The sequence below is a fragment of the Coturnix japonica genome, unplaced genomic scaffold, assembly GCF_054131305.1.
Source record: "Coturnix japonica strain WE unplaced genomic scaffold, WE-NBRP24 Scf055, whole genome shotgun sequence".
Lineage (NCBI taxonomy): Eukaryota > Metazoa > Chordata > Aves > Galliformes > Phasianidae > Coturnix > Coturnix japonica.
The window spans coordinates 983,492-1,006,057 of NW_028188958.1; the positions used below are offsets into that span (position 1 = coordinate 983,492).

Genomic DNA, 22,566 nt, shown 5'->3' on the forward strand with positions numbered 1-22,566 from the left:
TATCCCCCATATCCCCATATCCCCCATATCCCCCATACCTTGTCCCTATCCCGTAGGTGACGACTCATTACGCACGTCCCAGCTGAACGTGGGCACGGACTCCCCTCCCATCCCATATCCCCCCATATCCCCCCATATCCCCCCATACCACCCCATACCACCCCATATCACCCCATATTCCCCCATACATTCCCATATCCCCCCATATCACCCCATATCCCCCCATACCACCCCATACCATCCCATATCCCCCCATACCCTCCCATATCCCCCTATATTCCCCCATATCCCCCCATATCCCCCCATATCCCCCAATTTAACCCCATATTACCCCATATTACTCTACATTATCCCACCCCATATCCCCCATATCCCCCATATCCCCCCATATCCCCCATATCCCCCATATCCCCCCATATCCCCATATCCCCCATATCCCCCATATCCCCCCATATCCCCCATAACCCCATATCCCCATATCCCCCATATCCCCCCATATCCCCCCATATCCCCCATATCCCCCATATCCCCCCATATCCCTCCATATCCCCCATATCCCCCATATCCCCCCATATCACCCCATACCACCCCATATCACCCCATATTCCCCCATACCATCCCATATCCCCCCATATCCCCCCATATCACCCCATACCATCCCATATTACCCCATATCCCCCCATATCTCCCGATCCCATCCCATATCCCCCCTACCATCCCATATCCCCCCATATCCCCCCATACCTTGTCCCTATCCCCAGGTGACGACTCATTGTGCACTTCCCAGCTGAACGTGGGCACGGCCTCCCATCCCATATTACCCCATATCCCCCCATATTACCCCATATTACTCTACATTATCCCACCCCATATCCCCCCATAACCATGTCCCTCTCCCCAGGTGACGACTCATTACGCACGTCCCAGCTGAACATGGGCACGGCCTCCCATCCCATCCCATATTACCCCATCCCATATTATCCCATATTACCCCATCCCATATTATCCCATATTACCCCATATTATCCCCTATTACCCCCATATCCCCCCATACCATGTCCCTATCCCGTAGGTGACGACTCATTGCGCACGTCCCAGCTGAATGTTGACACGGCCTCCCATCCCATCCCATATTACCCCATCCCATATTATCCCATGTTACCCCATACCATCCCATATTACCCCATACCACCCCATACCATCCCATATCCCCCCATATCCCCCGTATCCCCCATATCCCCCATATCTCCCCATATCCCCCCATATCCCCCCTATCCCCCCATATCCCCCATATCCCCCCTATCCCCCCATATCCCCCATATCCCCCATATCTCCCCATACCCCCCATATCCCCCATATCCCCCCTATCCCCCCATATCCCCCATATCCCCCATATCTCCCCATATCCCCCCATATCCCCCATATCCCCCATATATCCCCATATCCCCCCATATCCCCCCATATCCCCCCATATCCCCCATATCCCCATATCCCCATATCCCCATATCCCCCATATCCCCCATATCCCCATATCTCCCCATATCCACCCATATCCCCCATATCCCCCATATCCCCATATCTCCCATATCCCCCATATCCCCCATATCCCCCCATATCCCCCATATCCCCCATATCCCCCCGTATCCCCATATCCCCCATATCCCCCATATCCCCCATATCCCCCATATCCCCCATATCCCCCCATATCCCCCATATCCCCCATATCCCCCATATCCCCCTGTATCCCCCATATACCCCCATATCCCCCCGTATCCCCCATATCCCCCATATCTCCCCATATCCCCCCATATCCCCCATATCTCCCCATATCCCCCCATATCCCCCATATCCCCCATATCCCCCATATCCCCCCATATCCCCCATATCCCCCCATATCCCCCATATCCCCCCATATCCCCCATATCCCCCATATCCCCCATATCCCCCCATATCCCCCATATCCCCCATATCCCCCATATCCCCCCATATCCCCCATATCCCCCATATCCCCCATATCCCCCATATCCCCCCATACCACCCCATATCACCCCATATCCCCCCATACCATCCCATATCCCCCCATATCCCCCCATATCACCCCATACCATCCCATATTACCCCATATCCCCCCATATATCCCCATCCCATCCCATATCCCCCCTACCATCCCATATCCCCCCATATCCCCCCATACCTTGTCCCTATCCCCAGGTGACGACTCATTGTGCACTTCCCAGCTGAACGTGGGCACGGCCTCCCATCCCATATTACCCTATATCCCCCCATATGTCCCCATCCCATATCTCCCCATCCCATCCCATATCTCCCCATCCCATATTACCCCATATCCCATCCCATATCTCATCTCCCCATCCCATCCCATATCTCCCCATCCCATCCCATATCCCCCCATATCTCCCCATACCATCCCATATCTCCCCATCCCATCCCATATTACCCCATATCCCCCCATATCTCCCAATCCCATCCCATATTACCCCATCCCATATTATCCCATATTACCCCATACCATCCCATATCCCCCCATATCCCCCATATCCCCCACACCTTGTCCCTATCCTGTAGGTGACGACTCATTACGCACGTCCCAGCTGAATGTGGGCACGGACTCCCCTCCCATCCCATATCCCCCCATATCCCCCCATATTACCCCATACCACCCCATACCACCCCATATCCCACCATACCACCCCATACCACCCCATATCCCACCATACCACCCCATACCATCCCATATCCCCCATATCCCCCCATATCCCCCAATTTAACCCCATATTACCCCATATTACCCCATATTACCCCATATTACTCTACATTATCCCACCCCATATCCCCCATACCCTGTCCTTATCCCATAGGTGACGACTCATTACGCACGTCCCAGCTGAACGTTGGCACAGCCACCGACGTGTCGCTCAAGATCTCGGAGCCGGACCTGAGTCAATTGACGGCCACAATCAGGGCCCCATCAGGGACTGAGGAGCCGTGTCTGCTCAAACGGCTGCCTAACAGACATATAGGTATAATGTATAGATATATATAGTGTATAGATGTATATAGTGTTATATGTGTGTGTGTGTGTAACTGACGGCCACAATCAGGGCCCCGTCAGGGACCGAGGAGCCGTGTCTGCTCAAACGGCTGCCTAACAGACATATAGGTATAATGTATAGATATATATAGTGTTATAGACATATAGATACATATAGATACATATAGATACATATAGATATAGTGTTATATGTGTGTGTGTAACTGACGGCCACAATCAGGGCCCCGTCGGGCACTGAGGAGCCGTGTCTGCTCAAACGGCTGCCCAATAGACATATAGGTATAATGTATAGATATATATGGTGTTATGGTATATATGTGTGTGTTATATGTGTGTTATGTGTGTGTGTGTGTAACTGACGGCCACAATCAGGGCCCCGTCGGGCACCGAGGAGCCGTGTCTGCTCAAACGGCTGCCCAATAGACATATAGGTATAATGTATAGATATATATAGTGTTATGGTATATATGTGTGTGTTATATGTGTGTTATGTGTGTGTGTGTAACTGACGGCCACAATCAGGGCCCCGTCGGGGACTGAGGAGCCGTGTCTGCTTAAACGGCTGCCTAACAGACATATAGGTATAATGTATAGATATATATAGTGTTATAGACATATAGATACATATAGATACATATAGATACATATAGATATAGTGTTATATGTGTGTGTGTAACTGACGGCCACAATCAGGGCCCCATCGGGGACTGAGGAGCCGTGTCTGCTCAAACGGCTGCCTAACAGACATATAGGTATAATGTATAGATATATGTGGTGTATAGATATATATAGTGTTATGGTATATGTGTGTGTGTGTGTAACTGACGGCCACAATCAGGGCTCCATTGGGCACCGAGGAGCCATGTCTGCTTAAACGGCTGCCTAACAGACATATAGGTATAATGTATAGATATATATGGTATAGGGTACTGTGGTTATAGGGTACTATGGGTATAGGGTGCTATGGGTATAGGGTGCTATGGGTATAAGTGTGTGTGTGTGTCCAGGCATCTCATTCACTACATAATATATATATATATCTATATGTGTCCCCCCCAGGCATCTCATTCCCTATATATAATGTATATCTCTATATCCCCCCAGGCATCTCATTCCCTATATATAACGTATATCTCTATGTCCCCCCAGGCACCTCATTCCCTATATATAACATATATCTCTATGTCCCCCCAGGCATCTCATTCCCTATATATAATGTATATCTGTATGTCCCCCCCAGACACCTCATTCCCTATATATAATGTATAATATCTATATGTCCCCCCAGGCATCTCATTCCCTATATATACCATATATCTATATGTCCCCCCAGGCATCTCGTTCCCTATATATAATATATATCTCTATGTCCCCCCAGGCATCTCATTCCCTATATATACCATATATCTATATGTCCCCCCAGGCATCTCGTTCCCTATATATAATATATATCTCTATGTCCACCCAGACACCTCATTCCCTATATATAATATATAATATCTATGTCCCCCCCAGGCATCTCATTCCCTATATATAATGTATAATATCTCTATGTCCCCCCAGGCATCTCGTTCCCTATATATAACATATATCTATATGTCCCCCCAGGCATCTCATTCCCTATATATAATGTATAATATCTCTATGTCCCCCCAGGCATCTCATTCCCTATATATAACGTATATCTCTATGTTCCCCCAGGCATCTCATTCCCTATATATAATGTATATCTCTATGTCCCCCCAGACACCTCATTCCCTATATATAATATATAATATCTATGTCCCCCCAGGCATCTCATTCCCTATATATAATGTATAATATCGATATGTCTCCTCCAGGCACCTCATTACCTATATATAATGTATATCTATATGTTCCCCCCCCAGGCATCTCATTCCCTATATATAACGTATATCTATATGTCCCCCCCAGGCATCTCATTCCCTATATATAATGTATAATATCTCTATGTCCCCCCAGGCATCTCATTCCCTATATATAACGTATAATATCTATATGTCCCCCAGGCACCTCATTCCCTATATATAACATATATCTCTATGTCCCCCCAGGCACCTCATTCCCTATATATAACATATATCTATATGTCCCCCCAGACACCTCATTCCCTATATATAATATATAATATCTATGTCCCCCAGGCATCTCATTCCCTATATATAACATATATCTCTATGTCCCCTCCAGACACCTCATTCCCTATATATAACGTATAATATCTATATGTCCCCCAGGCATCTCATTCCCTATATATAATGTATAATATCTATATGTCCCCCCAGGCACCTCATTCCCTATATATAATGTATAATATCTATATGTCCCCCCAGGCGTCTCATTCCCTTTATATAATGTATATCTATATGTCCCCCCAGGCACCTCGTTCCCTATATATAACGTATATCTCTATGTCCCCCCCAGGCATCTCATTCCCTATATATAATGTATAATATCTCTATGTCCCCCCAGGCACCTCGTTCCCTATATATAACATATAATATATATGTTCCCCCCAGGCATCTCGTTCACGCCCAAGGAGGTTGGTGAGCACGTGGTGAGCGTGCGTAAGGGGGGGCAGCACGTGACCAACAGCCCCTTCAAGATCATGGTGGGACCCTCCGAGATCGGGGACGCGCAGAGGGTCAAAGTGTGGGGGGCCGGGCTGAGCGAGGGGACCACCTTCCAGCTGGCACAGTTCACTGTGGATACAAGGAGTGCTGGTATGTATGGGGTGTTATGGGGTGTTATGGGGTGTTATGGGGTGTTATGGGGTGTTATGGGGTGTTATGGGGTGTTATGGGGTGTTATGGGGTATGGGATGGGATATGGGACCACCTTCCAGCTGGCACAGTTCACTGTGGACACACGCAGTGCTGGTACGGGTATATAGGGTGTTATGGGGTGTTATGGGGTGTTATGGGGTATGGGATGGGATATGGGACCACCTTCCAGCTGGCACAGTTCACTGTGGATACACGCAGTGCTGGTATGTATGGATATAGGGTATGGGGTATTATGGGGTTATAGGGAGTTATGGGATGGGATATGGGGTATTATGGGGTGTTATGGGGTATGGGATGGGATATGGGGTATTATGGGGTGTTATGGGGTATGGGATGGGATATGGGACCACCTTCCAGCTGGCACAGTTCACTGTGGATACAAGGAGTGCTGGTATGTATGGGGTATAGGGTATGGGGTATTATAGGGTTATGGGGTATGGGATGGGATATGGGACCACCTTCCAGCTGGCACAGTTCACTGTGGACACACGCAGTGCTGGTATGGGGGATGTTATGGGGTATTATGGGGTATTATGGGGTGTTATGTGGTGTTATGGGGTGTTATGGGGTATGGGATGGGATATAGGGTATTATGGGGTGTTATGGGGTATGGGATGGGATATGGGACCACCTTCCAGCTGGCACAGTTCACTGTGGATACACGGAGTGCTGGTATGGGGATATGGGGTATGGGATGGGATGGGATATGGGATGGGATATGGGATGGAATGGGGTATGTGGGGGCTATGGGGGCTGTGGGGGCTATGGGGGCTATGGGGGCTGTGGGGTCTATGGGGTCTATGGGGGCTATGGGGGCTGTGGGGGATATGGGGTCTATGGGGGCTATGGGGGCTATGGGGTTGGGGGGGCTGTGGGGTTGTGTGGGGGCTGTGGGGCTGTGGGGGCTGTGTGTCTATGGGGCTGTGGGGGATATGGGGGCTATGGGGACTATGGGGGCTATGGGGGCTGTGGGGGCTGTGGGGGCTATGGGGGCTGTGGGGGCTGTGGGGGCTATGGGGGCTGTGGGGGCTATTGGGGCTGTGGAGGCTGTGGGGGCTGTGGGGGCTATGGAGGCTATAGGGTCTATGGGGTCTATGGGGTCTATGGGGTCTATGGGGTCTATGGGGGCTGTGGGGTCTATGGGGTCTATGGGGGCTGTGGGGTCTATGGGGTCTATGGGGGCTATGGGGGCTCTGGGGGCTCTGGGGGCTCTGGGGTCTATGGGGGCTCTGGGTCTATGGGGTCTATGGGGGCTGTGGGGGCTGTGGGGGCTGTGGGGAATATGGGGGCTGTGGGGTCTATGGGGGCTATGGGGCTATGGGGCTGTGGGGGCTGTGGGGCTATGGGGGCTGTGGGGGCTGTGGGGCTGTGGGGGCTGTGGGGGCTATGGGGGTTGTGGGGTCTATGGGGGCTGTGGGGGCTGTGGGGGCTATGGGGGCTGTGGGTCTATGGGGGCTGTGGGGCTATGGGGTCTATGGGGGCTATGGGGTCTATGGGGGCTATGGGGGCTATGGGGTCTATGGGGGTCTATGGGGTCTATGGGGGCTATGGGGTCTATGGGGTCTATGGGGGCTATGGGGTCTATGTGGTCTATGGGGTGTATGTGGTCTATGGGGTCTATGTGGTCTATGGGGTCTATGTGGTCTATGTGGTCTATGGGGTCTATGTGGTCTATGTGGTCTATGTGGTCTATGGTGTCTATGGGGTCTATGTGGTCTATGTGGTCTGTGGTGTCTATGGGGTCTATGTGGTCTATGGGGTCTATGGGGTCTATGTGGTCTATGTGGTCTATGGGGTCTATGGGGTCTATGGGGTCTGTGGGGGCTGTGGGGTCTATGGGGGCTGTGGGTCTATGGGGTCTATGGGGGCTATGGGTCTATGGGGTCTATGGGGTCTATGGGGGCTATGGGGGCTGTGGGGTCTGTGGGGTCTATGGGGTCTATGGGGGCTATGGGGTCTATGGGGTCTATGGGGGCTATGGGGTCTATGGTGTCTATGTGGTCTATGGGGTCTATGGGGGCTATGGGGTCTATGGTGTCTATGTGGTCTATGGGGTCTATGGGGGCTATGGGTCTATGGGGTCTATGGGGTCTATGGGGTCTATGGGGTCTATGGGGGCTATGGGGTCTATGGGGTCTATGGGGTCTATGGGGGCTGTGGGTCTATGGGGTCTATGGGGGCTGTGGGGGCTGTGGGGGTTATGGGGCTGTGGGGGCTGTGGGGTCTATGGTGTCTATGGGGTCTATGGTGTCTATGGGGTCTATGGTGTCTATGTGGTCTATGTGGTCTATGGGGTCTATGTGGTCTATGTGGTCTATGGGGTCTATGGGGTCTATGGGGTCTATGGGGTCTATGTGGTCTATGTGGTCTATGGGGTCTATGTGGTCTATGGGGTCTATGTGGTCTATGTGGTCTATGGGGTCTATGGGTCTATGTGGTCTATGGGTCTATGTGGTCTATGTGTCTATGTGTCTGTGTGTGTCCCTTACCCCGTGTCCCTACTCAGGGTACGGCGGTCTGGGTCTGTCGGTGGAGGGTCCCAGCAAAGTGGACATTCACTGTGAGGACGCTGAGGACGGAACGTGCAAAGTGTCCTATTGCCCCACCGAGCCCGGCAGCTACCGGCTCAGCGTCAAGTTCGCCGACAGACACGTGCCAGGTGGGGGAACGGGGGGATGGGGGGATGGGGGATGGGGGGGTGGGGGGATGGGGGATGGGGGGGGAATGGGGGGATGGGGGGGATGGGGGGGTGATGGGGGATGGGGGATGGGGGATGGGGGGGTATGGGGAATGGGGGGATGGGGGATGGGGGGGGATGGGGGGATGGGGGATGGGGGATGGGGGGGTATGGGGGAATGGGGGATGGGGGATGGGGGGGGATGGGGGGATGGGGGATGGGGGGATGGGGGATGGGGGGGGAATGGGGGGATGGGGGGGATGGGGGGGTGATGGGGGATGGGGGATGGGGGATGGGGGGGTATGGGGAATGGGGGGATGGGGGATGGGGGGGTATGGGGGTATGGGGGATGGGGTTGGGGGGGAATGGGGGGATGGGGGATGGGGGGATGGGGGGATGGGGGGGGATGGGGGGATGGGGGGATGGGGGATGGGGGGGTATGGGGGAATGGGGGAATGGGGGATGGGGGGGGATGGGGGAATGGGGGAATGGGGGATGGGGGGGTATGGAGGTATGGGGGAATGGGGGGATGGGGGATGGGGGGGTATGGGGAATGGGGGGATGGGGCACCTCTGGGGGGTGATTGGGGGGGGTGGGGGGATGGGGGGAATGGTGGGTTATTGTGGGGGGGTGGGGGGGAAGGGGCACCTCCTGGGGGGTTATTGTGGGGGGATGGGGGGGATGAGATGGGGGGGTTATTGTGGGGGGTGGGGGGAATGGGGGGATGGGGGGATGGGGCACCTGTGGGGGGGTTATTGTGGGGGGTTGGGGGGGATGGGAGGGTCACCTCTGGGGGGTTATTGTGGGGGGGTGGGGGGGATGGGGGGCTCCAGGGGATGGGGCACCTCCTGGGGGGGGTATCGTGGTGGGGGGGTGGGGATGGGTGACACCAGGGGATGGGGACCCCATAGGGTGTTGGGTGACCTCCTGGGGGGGGGGGGGCATTGTGGGGGTGACTTCCTGGGGGGGGGCACAGTGTGGGGGTGACCTCCTGGGGGGGGGGGGCACAGTGTGGGGTCACCTCCTTGGGGGGGGGCACAGTGTTGGGTGACCTCCTGGGGGGGGGGGGCACATTGTGGGGTGACCTCCTGGGGGGGGGGGGCACAGTGTGGGGTGACCTCCTGGGGGGGGTCCATGCATCCCGTGTCGGGGGTCCGCAATGTTGTGCTGTGGGCAGGGAGCCCCTTCACCGTGAAGGTGAGCGGGGAGGGGCGCGTCAAGGAGAGCATCACCCGCAGCCGCCAGGCAGCGTCTATTGCGGCCATCGGCAGCGCGTGCGACCTCAACCTCAAGATACCAGGTGGGGGGGGGACATGGGATGGGGGGAGCATGGGGTGGGGGGGGACATGGGGTGGGGGGGACATGGGATGGGGGGGGACATGGGGTGGGGGGGGACATGGGGGGACTGGGGGGGACATGGGGGGGATAGGGGAGGCGTGATGGGGGGGGGACATGGGATGGGGGGGGACATGGGGTGGGGGAGGACATGGGGGGGATAGGGGAGGCGTGATGGGGGGGGGACATGGGATGGGGGGGGACATGGGATGGGGGGGGACATGGGGGGGCTGGGGGGGCGTGATGTGGGGGGGACATGGGATGGGGGGGGACATGGGACGTGGGGGGGGGCTGGGGGGGCGTGATGGGGGGGAAATGGGATGTGGGGGGCAGGGGGGTGTGATGGGGGGACAAGGGACGTGGGGGGGGAAGGGGGAGCGTGATTGGGGGGGGACATGGGATGTGGGGGGGGTGGAGGGGGCATGATGGGGGGGGACATGGGACGTGGGGGGCGTGATGGGAGGGGGCAGGGGGGGCATGATAGAGGGGGACATGGGATGGGGGGGGCATGGGGTTTGGGGGGACATGATGAGGGGATTTCAGGCATGGGGGGGCATGGGGGAGGGATGTGGGGGGTGGGGTGGGAAGTGGGAGGCATGGGGGGGACGTGATGGGGGGGAACGTGGGGTATGGGGGGATGTGGGGGCTATGGAGGGGCATGATGATGGGGGATGTGGGGTATGGGGGGGACATCATGGGGGGACATGGAGCATGGGGGGTGGGGGGGGTTTGAGGGGGGACATGATTGGGGTGGGACATAATGGGGGAGCATGGGGGGTATGGGGACATGGGGGGGGGGGGGGTTGGGGACATGGGAGGGGATATGGGGATTGGGGGGATGTGGGCCTGGGGGGGATATGGGGATGGGGATGGGTTGGGGATGTGGGGACGGGGGGGATGATATGGGTATGGGGATATGGGGACAGGGACAGGGATGGGGTTACAGTGGGACAGGGGTGGGTTGGGGGCAGGGATGGGGGGGACACATTGGGGACAGGGACAGGGACAGGTTGGGGATGGGGAGATGGGGACAGGGATGGGGTGGGGACAGAAGGACACGGGGACAGGGGGACACAGGTTGTGGGTGGGGGTGGGAGGACATGGGGACAGGGGGACATGGGGACAGGGGGATATGGGGACAGGGGGATATGGGGACAAGGGGACAGGGGGACATGGGGACAGGGGGACATGGGGACAGGGGGATATGGGGACAGGGGGATATGGGGACAAGGGGACATGGGGACAGGGGGACATGGGGACAAGGGGATATGGGGACAGGGGGACATGGGGACAGGGGGATATGGGGACAAGGGGACATGGGGACAAGGAGATATGGGGACAGGGGGACATGGGGACAGGGGGACATGGGGACAGGGGGACATGGGGACAGGGGGATATGGGGACAGGGGGACATGGGGATGAGGGGATATGGGGACAGGGGGACATGGGGACAGGGACATGTTGGGGGTGGGGACACAGGGACGGGTGGGCACAGTTTGGGGACATGGACATGGGGGGGTCAGGGACAGGGACATGGGGACGGGTTGTGGGGGGCTATGGGGTCATGGGGACATGAGGATATGGGGATGGGGACTGGGATGGGGCCATGGGGCCAGGAGGACACCAATATATGGGGCCATGGGGATGTGGGGATGGCACTATATGGGGCCATGGGGACACCAGTGTCTGGGGACACCAATATATGGGGCCATGGGAACACCAATGTCTGTGGCTATGGGAATATGGGGATGTGGGGCTGTGGGGTATGGGGAGGTGGGGAGGTGGGGAGGTGGGGCAGTGGGGATGTGGGGCTATGGGGCAGTGGGGATGTGAGGCAGTAGGGCTGTGGGTCTATGGGGCAGTGGGCTGTGGGGCAGTGGGGCTGTGGGGCTATGGGGCAGTGGGGCTGTGGGGCTGTGGGGCAGTGGGGCTGTGGGTCTATGGGGCTGTGGGGCTGTGGGGCAGTGGGGCTGTGGGGCTATGGGGCAGTGGGGCTGTGGGGCTGTGGGGCTGTGGGTCTATGGGGCAGTGGGGCTGTGGGGCAGTGGGGCTGTGGGGATGTGGGGCTGTGGGGCAGTGGGGATGTGGGGCAGTGGGGCTGTCGGGCTGTGGGTCTATGGGGCTGTGGGGCAGTGGGGCTGTGGGTCTATGGGGCAGTGGGGCTGTGGGGCAGTGGGGCTGTGGGGATGTGGGGCAGTGGGGCTGTGGGGCTGTGGGTCTATGGGGCTGTGGGGATGTGGGGATGTGGGGCTGTGGGCCGTGTTGTGGATGTGGCAGCGCCGTGTCTCAGCTGTGCCGCCCTCGTCCATCTCTCCTCGTCCGTCCGTCCCCGCGTGTGTCCGTGTCCGTCCGTCCATCCGTGCCCGTCTGCCATTGTCCGTGCGTCCGTCTGCGGGTTGGTCTGTGGGTCCACCCCCCACCCCACCCCCCGTCCGTCTGTCCGTCCCCGCGTCCCCTCCCCCACACACACCCCCATCCGTCCCCAGTGTCCATCTGTCTGTCCGTCTGTCTGTCCGTCTGTCCATATGTCTGTCCGTCCGCCTGCCCAGCTCTACAGCCCTGTGTCCATCTGCCCGTCCATCTGTCCATCTTTGTGTCCATCTGTCCATCCATCCATCCATGCGTCCACCCCTTGTCTGTCCATCCATCCACCCATGTGTCCCTTCATCCCTCCATCTGTCTGTCTGTCCATCTTTGTGTCCATCTGTCCATCCATCCATCCACGTGTCCATCCCTCCATCCCCCCATTCATTTGTCCGTCCATCCATCTGTCTGTCCGTCCATCCACGTGTCCATCCCTCCATCCCATTCATTTGTCCATCTGTCCATCCATCCTCCCACCTGTCCATCTGTCTGTCCGTCCATCCTCCCACCTGTCCGTCTGTCCATCTGTCTGTCCGTCCATCCTCCCACCTGTCCGTCTGTCCGTCTGTCTGTCCGTCCATCCTCCTGTCCCTCCCTCCATCCACGTGCCCATCTCTGCATCCATCCCCGTGTCCGTCTGTCCGTCCATCTGCCCCCACATCCCCATGTCCCCACGTGTCCCCTCATGTCCCCCTACATCCCCACACGTCCCCATGTGTCCCCATACCTCCCCACATGTCCCCATAACCCTTCAATGTCCCCATAACCCCTCATGTCCCCATATATTCACATACATTCCCATACGTCCCCATAACCCCTCAATGTCCCCATAACCTCATATGTCCCTATAACCCCTGGATGTCCCCACACGTCCCCTTATGTCCCCATATGTCCCCATAACCCCTCAATGACCCCATAACCTCATATGTCCCCATAACCCCTGGATGTCCCCATGTGTTCCCTTATGTCCCCCTACATCCCCATATCTCCCCATGCATCCCCACATGTCCCCATAACCCCTCAATGTCCCCACATGTCCCTATAACCCCTGGATGTCCCCACATGTCCCCATACGTCCCCATATGTCCCCATAACCTCTGGATGTCCCCACATGTTCCCACATGTCCCCATACATCCCCATATGTCCCCATAACCCCTCAATGACCCCATAACCTCATATGTCCCCATAACCCCTGGCTGTCCCCATATGTCCCCACATGTCCCCATAACCCCCGGCTGTCCCTATGTGTCCCCAGCTGTCCCCATATGTCCCCATAACCTCATATGTCCCTATAACCTCTGGATGTCCCCATATGTCCCCACATGTCCCCATATGTCCCCACATGTCCCCATAACCCCTGGCTGTCCCCATGTGTCCCCATATGTCCCCATATGTCCCCATAACCTCATATGTCCCTATAACCTCTGGCTGTCCCCATATGTCCCCACATGTCCCCATAACCCCTGGATGTCCCCATATGTCCCCACACGTCCCCATAACCCCCGGCTGTCCCCATGTGTCCCCATATGTCCCCATATGTTCCCATAACCTCATATGTCCCCATAACCCCTGGCTGTCCTCATATGTCCTGACAAGTCCCCATAACCCCTGGATATCCCCACATGTCCCCTTATGTCCCCATACATCCCCATATGTCCCTAAATGTCCCCATAACTCCCAGCTGTCCCCATAACCCCTGGCTGTCCCCATGTGTCCCCATGTGTACCCATATGTCCCCATAACCTCATATGTCCCTATAACCTCTGGATGTCCCCATATGTCCCCATATGTCCCCACACGTCCCCATAACCCCCGGCTGTCCCCACGTGTCCCCATATGTCCCCATAACCCCCGGCTGTCCCCATATGTCCCCACACGTCCCCATAATCCCCGGCTGTCCCCATATGTCCCCACATGTCCCCACATGTCCCCATAACCCCCAGCTGTCCCCATATGTCCCCATATGTCCCCACATGTCCCCGTAACACCCGGCTGTCCCCACGTGTCCCCATATGTCCCCATACATCCCCATATGTCCCCATAACCCCCAGCTGTCCCCATAACCCCTGGTTGTCCCCACATGTCCCCATATGTCCCCATACATCCCCATATGTCCTCATAACCTCATATGTCCCCATAACCCCTGGTTGTCCCCACGTGTCCCCATATGTCCCCATAATCCCCGGCTGTCCCCATATGTCCCCATATGTCCCCATAACCTCGTATGTCCCTATAACCCGTGGATGTCCCCACATGTCCCCACATGTCCCCATAACCCCCGGCTGTCCCCACGTGTCCCCACATGTCCCCATAACCCCTGGATGTCCCCATATGTCCCCATATGTCCCCATAACCCCTGGATGTCCCCATATGTCCCCACATGTCCCCATAACCCCCATATGTCCCCATATGTCCCCACATGTCCCCATAACCCCCAGCTGTCCCCACGTGTCCCCATATGTCCCCATAATCCCCAGCTGTCCCCATAACCCCTGGTTGTCCCCACATGTCTCCATATGTCCCCATACATCCCCATACATCCCCATATGTCCCTATATGTCCCCATAACCCCCGGCTGTCCCCATATGTCCCCATATGTCCCCGTAACCCCCGGCTGTCCCCACGTGTCCCCACATGTCCCCATAACCCCCAGCTGTCCCCATAACCCCCAGCTGTCCCCACGTGTCCCCATATGTCCCCATAACCCCCAGCTGTCCCCATAACCCCTGGTTGTCCCCCCGTGTCCCCTTACACCCCTTGCACACTCCCCCCACCCCTCAATGTCCCCTGACACCCCGCTGTCCCCCCGCAGGCAACTGGTTCCAGATGGTGTCGGCCCAGGAGCGTCTCACGCGCACGTTCACGCGCAGCAGCCACACTTACACGCGCACCGAGCGCACCGAGATCAGCAAAACGCGCGGCGGGGAAACCACGCGGGAGGTGCGCGTGCAAGAGTCCACGCGGGTGGGAGCCGAGCCCTTCCACGGCGTCTTCGGGGGATTCCTCGGGGGATTCGGGGCTGCGGCCAGAGCGCAGGATGGTGCGTGCGAGAGGGAGTGTGCAAGGGGGGAGTGTGTGCGAGGGGGGAGTGCGAGGGATGGGGTGTGCGAGGAGGGAGTGTGCAAGGGATGGGGTGTGTGTGAGGGATGGGGTGTGTGTGCGAGGGAGGAGTGTGCGAGGGGGGAGTTTGCGAGGGGGTGTGTGCAATGGGGGTGTGTGTGTGCAAGGGGTGTGTGGGCAAGGGGGGAGTGTGTGTGAGGGGTGTGTGTGAGGGTGTGTGTGTGCAAGGGGGGAGTGTGCAAGGGGGGAGTGTGTGTGCAAGGGGGGAGTGTGCAAGGGAGGTGTGTGCAAGGGGGGAGTGTGTGTGCAAGGGATGAGGTGTGTGTGCAAGGGGGGAGTGTATGTGCAAGGGGGGAGTGTGTGTGCAAGGGGGAGTGTGTGTGCAAGGGGGGATTGTGCAAGGGGGAAGTGTGCAATGGGGTGTGTGCGAGGGGGGAGTGTGTGTGCAAGGGGGGAGTGTGCAAGGGGAGTGTGAGAGGGGGTGTGTGTGTGCAAGGGGGTGTGTGCGAGGGGGTGTGCAAGGGGGTATGTGGGCAAGGGGGGAGTGTGCTAGGGGTGTGTGTGCAAGGGGGGAGTGTGTGTGCAAGGGGTGTGTGGGCCAGGGGGAAGTGTGCGAGCGGGGGTGTGTGTGCAAGGGATGGGGTGTGTGTGCAAGGGGGGAGTGTGTGCGAGGGGGTGTGTGTGCAAGGGGGGAGTGTGTGTGCAAGCGGGGAGTGTGTGTGCAAGGGATGGGTTGTGTGTGCAAGGGGTGTGTGTGCAAGGGGGGAGTGTGTGTGCAAGGGGGGAGTGTGCAAGGGATGGTGTGTGTGTGCGAGGGGGGAGTGTGCAAGGGGGGAGTGTGCAAGGGGGGGAGTGTGTGTGCAAGGGGGGAGCGTGTGTGCAAGGGGGGAGTGTGCAAGGCAGGAGTGTGCAAGGGGTGTGTGTGCAAAGGGGGGGTGTGTGCAATGGGGTGTGTGTGCAATGGGGGGTGTGTGCAAGGGGGAGTGTGTGTGCAAGGGGGGAGTGCAAGGGGAGTGTGAGAGGGGGTGTGCGTGTGCAAGGGGGTGTGTGCGAGGGGGTGTGCAAGGGGGTATGTGGGCAAGGGGGAATGTGCAAGGGGGTGTGTGCAAGGGATGGGGTGTGTGTGCAAGGGGGGAGTGTGCAAGGGGGTGTGTGCGAGGGATGGGGTGTGTGTGCAAGGGGGGAGTGCAAGGGGAGTGTGCGAGGGGGGAGTGTGCAAGGGATGGGGTGTGTGTGCAAGGGGGGAGTGTGTGCGAGGGGGTGTGTGTGCAAGGGGGGAGTGTGTGTGCAAGGGGGTGTGTGCATTGCCATGCAGTGCATTACCCTGCATTACCCCGCATTGCCATGCATTGCCATGCATTGCCATGCATTGCCATGCAGTGCATTACCCCTCATTACCCTGCATTACCCCGCATTGCCATGCATTGCCATGCAGTGCATTACCCCGCATTACCCCACATTACCCCACATTACCCCTCATTACCCCGCATTGCCCTGCATTGCCATGCATTGCATTACCCCGCATTACCCCTCATTACCCCGCATTGCCCTGCATTGCCATGCATTGCATTACCCCGCATTACCCCGCATTACCCCGCATTGCCCTGCATTGCAGTACCATGCATTACCCCACATTACCCCACATTACCCCGCATTGCCCCGCATTACCCCGCATTACCCCTCATTACCCCACATTACCCCTCATTACCCCGCCTTACCCTGACCCCCCCTGTCGTTCCAGACCCGTCCCCCCCGGAGCTGTGTGCTCAGGTTCTGAGCCCGTCGGGTCAGCGCTCTGACGCCGAGGTCCAGGCGGGTCCTGGTGGCGCGTACCGGGTTCGCTTCGTGCCCGAGGAGCTGGGCGCGCACAGCGTGGCCGTCAAGTTCCGCGGGCAGCACGTGCCCGGCAGCCCCTTCCCCTTCACCGTGGGACCCCTCGGGGAGGGAGGAGCCCACAGAGCCAGGGCCGGGGGACCCGGGCTGCAGAGGGGGGTGGCCGGAGTGCCAGGTATGGGGGACATGTGGGGGGATGGGGGGTATGGGGGGACATGGGGTGTAGGGGGGTGTATGGGGGTATATGGGGGTGTATGGGGGTGTAAGGGGGTATGTGGGTGTATATGGGGGTACATGGGGTGTAGGGGGGTGTATGGGGGTGTATGAGGGTGTAAGGGGGTATGTGGGTGTATATGGGGGGACATGGGGGTGTATGGGGGTGTATGGGAGTATATGGGGGTGTAGGGGGTTTAAGGGGGTACATGGGGTGTAGGGAGGTATATGAGGGTATATGGGGGTGGATGGGGGGACATGGGGGTGGATGGGGGTTGTGAGGGGGTATGTGGGGGTGTATGGGGGGCATGGGGGTACATGGGGTGTAGGGGGGTATATGAGGGTATATGGGGGTGTATGGGGGGACATGGGGGTGTATGGGGGTTGTGAGGGGGATATGTGGGGGTGTATGGGGGGCATGGGGTGTATGGGGGTATATGAGGGTATATGGGGGTGGATGGGGGGACATGGGGGTGGATGGGGGTATAGGGGTTATATGGGGTGTAGGGGGGTGTATGAGGGTATATGGGGCTGGATGGGGGTGTAAGGGGGTATGTGGGTGTATATGGGGGGACATGGGGGTGTATGGGGGTGTATGGGAGTATATGGGGGTGTAGGGGGTGCAAGGGGGTATATGAGAGTGTATGGGGGTGTATGAGGGTATATGGGGGTGGATGGGGGGACATGGGGGTGGATGGGGGTTGTGAAGGGGATATGGGGGGATGGGGGGTATGAGGGGACATGGGGTGTAGGGGGGTGTATGAGGGTATATGGGGGTGTATGGGGGGACATGGGGGTGTATAGGGATGTAAGGGGGTATGTGGGGGGACATGGGGGTGTATGGGGGGACATGGGGGTGTATGGTAATGTAAAGGAGTATGTGGGGGCGTATGGGGGGTATGTGGGGGGACGTGGGGGAGGATGGGGGTGTAGGGGGGTATGTGGGGGTGTATGGGGATGTATGGGGGGACATGAGGGTGTATGGGGGTGTATAAAGGGGGTATATGGGGGTGTATGGGGGTATATGAGGGTATATGGGGGGTATGTGGGGGTGGATGGGGGGTATATGGTGGTGTATGGGAGTATATGGGGGTGTAGGGGGTGTAAGGGGGTATATGGGGGTGTATGGGGGGACATGTGGGTGTATGGGGGGATATGGGGGTGGATGGGGGTGGATGGAGGGACATAGGTTGTATGGGGATGTAAGGGGGTATGTGGGGGTGGATGGGGGGACATGGTGGTGTAGGGGGTGTAAGGGAGTATATGGGGGTGTAGGGGGTTTAAGGGGGTACATGGGGTGTGTGGGGGTATATGAGGGTATATGGGGGTGTATGGGGGGACATGGGGGGTGTATAGGGATGTAAGGGGGTATGTGGGGGTATGTGGGGGTATGTGGGGGTGGATGGGGGGTATATGGGGGTGTATGGGAGTGTATGGGGATGGAAGGGGGTATATGGGAGTGTATGGGAGTATATGGGGGTGTAGGGGGTGTAAGGGGGTATATGGGGGTGTATGGGGGTGTATGAGAGTATATGGGGGTGGATGGGGGGACATGGGGGGTATATGTTGGTGTATGGGGGTATATGGGGGTGTATGGGGGGACATGGGGGGTGTAAGGGGTGTAAGGGGGTATGTGAGGGTATATAAGGGTATATGGGGAGTGTATGGGGGCATATGGGGGTGTAAGGGGGTGTAAGGGGGTATGTGGGTGTATATGGGGGGACATGGGGGTGTATGGGGGTGTAGGGGTTTATATGGGGGTATAGGGGGTGTAAGGGAGTATATGGGGGTGTATGGGGGGACATGTGGGTGTATGGGGGGATATGGGGGTGGATGGGGGTGTATGGAGGGACATAGGTTTTGTGGGGATGTAAGGGGGTATGTGGGGGTGGATGGGGGGACATGGGGGTGTAGGGGGTGTAAGGGAGTATATGGGGGTGTAGGGGAGTATATGGGGGTGTAGGGGGTTAAGGGGGTACATGGGGTGTAGGGGGGTATATGAGGGTATATGGGGGTGGATGGGGGAACATGGGGGTGGATGGGGGTTGTGAGGGGGATATGGGGGGATGGGGGGTATGGGGTTATATGGGGTGTAGGGGGGTATATGAGGGTATATGGGGGTGTATGGGGGGACATGGGGGTGTATGGGGGTTGTGAGGGGGATATGTGGGGGTGTATGGGGGGCATGGGGGTGGATGGGGATGTAAGGGGGTATGTGGGGGTATGTGGGGGTGGATGGGGGGGTATATGGGTGTGTATGGGAGTGTATGGGGATGGAAGGGGGTATATGGGAGTGTATGGGAGTATATGGGGGTGTAGGGGGTGTCAGGGGGTATATGGGGGTGGATGGGGGTATATGAGGGTATATGGGGGTGGATGGGGGGACATGGGGGTGTATGGGGGAGGGCAGGGGGTGTAAGGGGGTATGTGGGGGCATGTGGGGGTGGATGGGGTGTATGGGGGGTATATGTTGGTGTATGGGGGTATATGGGGGTGTACGGGGGGACATGGGGGGTGTAGGGGGTGTAAGGGGGTATGTGAGGGTATATAAGGGTGTATGGGGGGGTGTATGGGGGCATATGGGGGTGTATGGGGGTGTAAGGGGGTATGTGGGTGTATATTGGGGGACATGGGGGTGTATGGGGGTGTATGGGAGTATATGGGGGTATAGGGGGTGTAAGGGAGTATATGGGGGTGTAGGGGGTGTAAGGGGGTATATGGGGGTGTATGGGGGGACATGGGGGTGGATGGGGGGATATGGGGTGGATGGGGGTGTATGGAGGGACATAGGTTGTATGGGGATGTAAGGGGTATGTGGGGGTGGATGGGGGGACATGGGAAAGGATGGGGATGTAAGGGGGTATGTGGGGGGACATGGGGGAGGATGGGGGGTATGAGGGGGTGTATGGGGGTATATGAGGGTATATAGGGGGTGTGTAGGGGGTATATGGGGGGTAAATGGTGGTGTATGGGAGGATATGGGGGGTGTAGGGGGTGTAAGGGGGTATATGGGGTGTAGGGGGGTATATGGGGGTATATGGGGCTGGATGGGGGGACATGGGGGTGGATGGGGGTTGTGAGGGGGATATGGGGGAATGGGGGGTATGGGGGGACATGGGGTGTAGGGGGGTGTATGAGGGTATATGGGGGTGTATGGGGGGACATGGGGGTGTATAGTGATGTAAGGGGGTATGTGGGGGCGTATGGGGGGTATGTGGGGGGACATGGGGGTGTATGGGGGGACATGGGGGTGTATGGGGGAACATGGGGGTGTATGGTAATGTAAAGGAGTATGTGGGGGCGTATGGGGGGTATGTGGGGGGACGTGGGGGAGGATGGGGGTGTAGGGGGGTATGTGGGGGTGTATGGGGATGTATGGGGGGACATGGGGGTGTATGGGGGTGTATGAAGGGGGTATATGGGGGTGTATTGGGGGTATATGAGGGTATATGGGGGGTATGTGGGGATGGATGGGGTGTATATGGTGGTGTATGGGAGTATATGGGGGTGTAGGGGGTGTAAGGGGGTATATGGGGGTGTATGGGGGGACATGGGGGTGTATGGGGGGATATGGGGGTGTATGGGGGTGTATGGAGGGACATATAGATTGTATGGGGATGTAAGGGGGTATGTGGGGGTGGATGGGGGGACATGGGGGTGTAGGGGGTGTAAGGGAGTATATGGGGGTGTAGGGGAGTATATGGGGGTGTAGGGGGTTTAAGGAGGTACATGGGGTGTATGGGGGGCATGAGGGTATATGGGGGTGTATGGGGGGACATGGGGGTGTATGGGGGTTGTGAGGGGGATATGTGGGGGTGGATGGGGGGCATGGGGGTGGATGGGGATGTAAGGGGGTATGTGGGGGTATGTGGGGGTGGATGGGGGGTATATGGGGGTGTATGGGAGTGTATGGGGATGGAAGGGGGTATATGGGAGTGTATGGGAGTATATGGGGGTGTAGGGGGTGTAAGGGGGTATATGGGGGTGTATGGGGGTGTATGAGAGTATATGGGGGGTGTGTAGGGGTATATGGGGGTAAATGGTGGTGTATGGGAGGATATGGGGGGTGTAGGGGGTGTAAGGGGTTATATGGGGGTGTATGGGGGTATATGAGGGTATATGGGGGTGTATGGGGGGACATGGGGGTGTATAGGGATGTAAGGGGGTATGTGGGGTGACATGGGGGAGGATGGGGGTGTACGGGGGCTTTGTGGTGGTGTATGGGGAGACATGGGGGTGGATGGGGGTATGTGGGGGAGGATGGGGGGTGTAAGGGGCTGGATGGGGGTATATGGGGGGACATGGGGGTCTATATATGGATCTACATATCTTACATCTATATAGGGATGTAAGGGGGTATGTGGGGGTGGATGGGGGGAAATGGGGGTGTATGGGGGGTTTAAGGGGGTATGTGTGGGTGTGTGGGGGGACATGGGGCTGGATGGGGATGTTCTGTGGGGCACCATGAGCATCTCATCCCCCTTTGCAGCTGAGTTCAGTATCTGGACGCGCGAGGCCGGGGCCGGGGGTCTGTCCATCGCGGTGGAGGGTCCCAGCAAAGCTGAGATCAACTTCGAGGACAGGAAGGATGGATCCTGCGGGGTCACCTACCTCGTGCAGGAACCCGGTATGGGGCGGGGGCACGTGGGGGGGGGGTGTGAGGTGGGGGGCAGGTGGGGGTCGAGGTCAGGTATAGGGTGGGGGGTCAGGTGTGGGGTGGGGAGGTGGGTATGAGGTGGGGGAGCAGGTGGGGGTCGAGGTCAGGTATAGGGTGGGGGGTCGGGTGTGGGGCGGGGTTCATGTATGGGGCAGGGATCAGCTGTGGGGCAGGGGATGATGAATGAGGTGGGGGTCAGGTGTGGGGTGGGGGGTAGGTTGTGGGGCGGGGGTCAGGTATGGGGCAGGGATCAGCTGTGGGGTAGGGGATCATATATGTGGTGGGGGGCAATATATGGGGTGGGGGTAATATATGGGGCAGGGGGGTGCCTGTGGGGCAGCGGGCTCAGCTGTGGGGCAGGGGATGATGAATGAGGTGGGGGATCAGGTGTGGGGCAGGAGGTCAGGTATAGGGTGGGGGGTCAGGTGTGGGGCGGGGGTCAGGTGTGGGGTGGGGAGGTGGGTATGAGGTGGGGGAGCAGGTGGGGGTCGAGGTCAGGTATAGGGTGGGAGGTCAGGTGTGGGGCGGGGTTCATGTATGGGGCAG

At 57.9% G+C, this 22,566-nt stretch overlaps 1 protein-coding gene across 1 annotated transcript in view; it reads left to right on the plus strand.

Annotated features, from left to right (window-relative positions):
- Nucleotides 1-22,566, plus strand: part of LOC107307133 (filamin-C-like) — a 145,709-nt gene that overhangs the window by 122,916 nt on the left and 227 nt on the right. Inside the window, exons 31-37 of the mRNA XM_085533205.1 lie at nucleotides 2,880-3,041; nucleotides 5,614-5,817; nucleotides 8,387-8,539; nucleotides 9,735-9,857; nucleotides 15,070-15,297; nucleotides 17,059-17,325; nucleotides 21,853-21,990. Of these exons, the coding sequence (XP_085389331.1) occupies nucleotides 2,880-3,041; nucleotides 5,614-5,817; nucleotides 8,387-8,539; nucleotides 9,735-9,857; nucleotides 15,070-15,297; nucleotides 17,059-17,325; nucleotides 21,853-21,990 (1,275 nt within the window). The remainder of the gene's footprint in view (nucleotides 1-2,879; nucleotides 3,042-5,613; nucleotides 5,818-8,386; nucleotides 8,540-9,734; nucleotides 9,858-15,069; nucleotides 15,298-17,058; nucleotides 17,326-21,852; nucleotides 21,991-22,566) is intronic.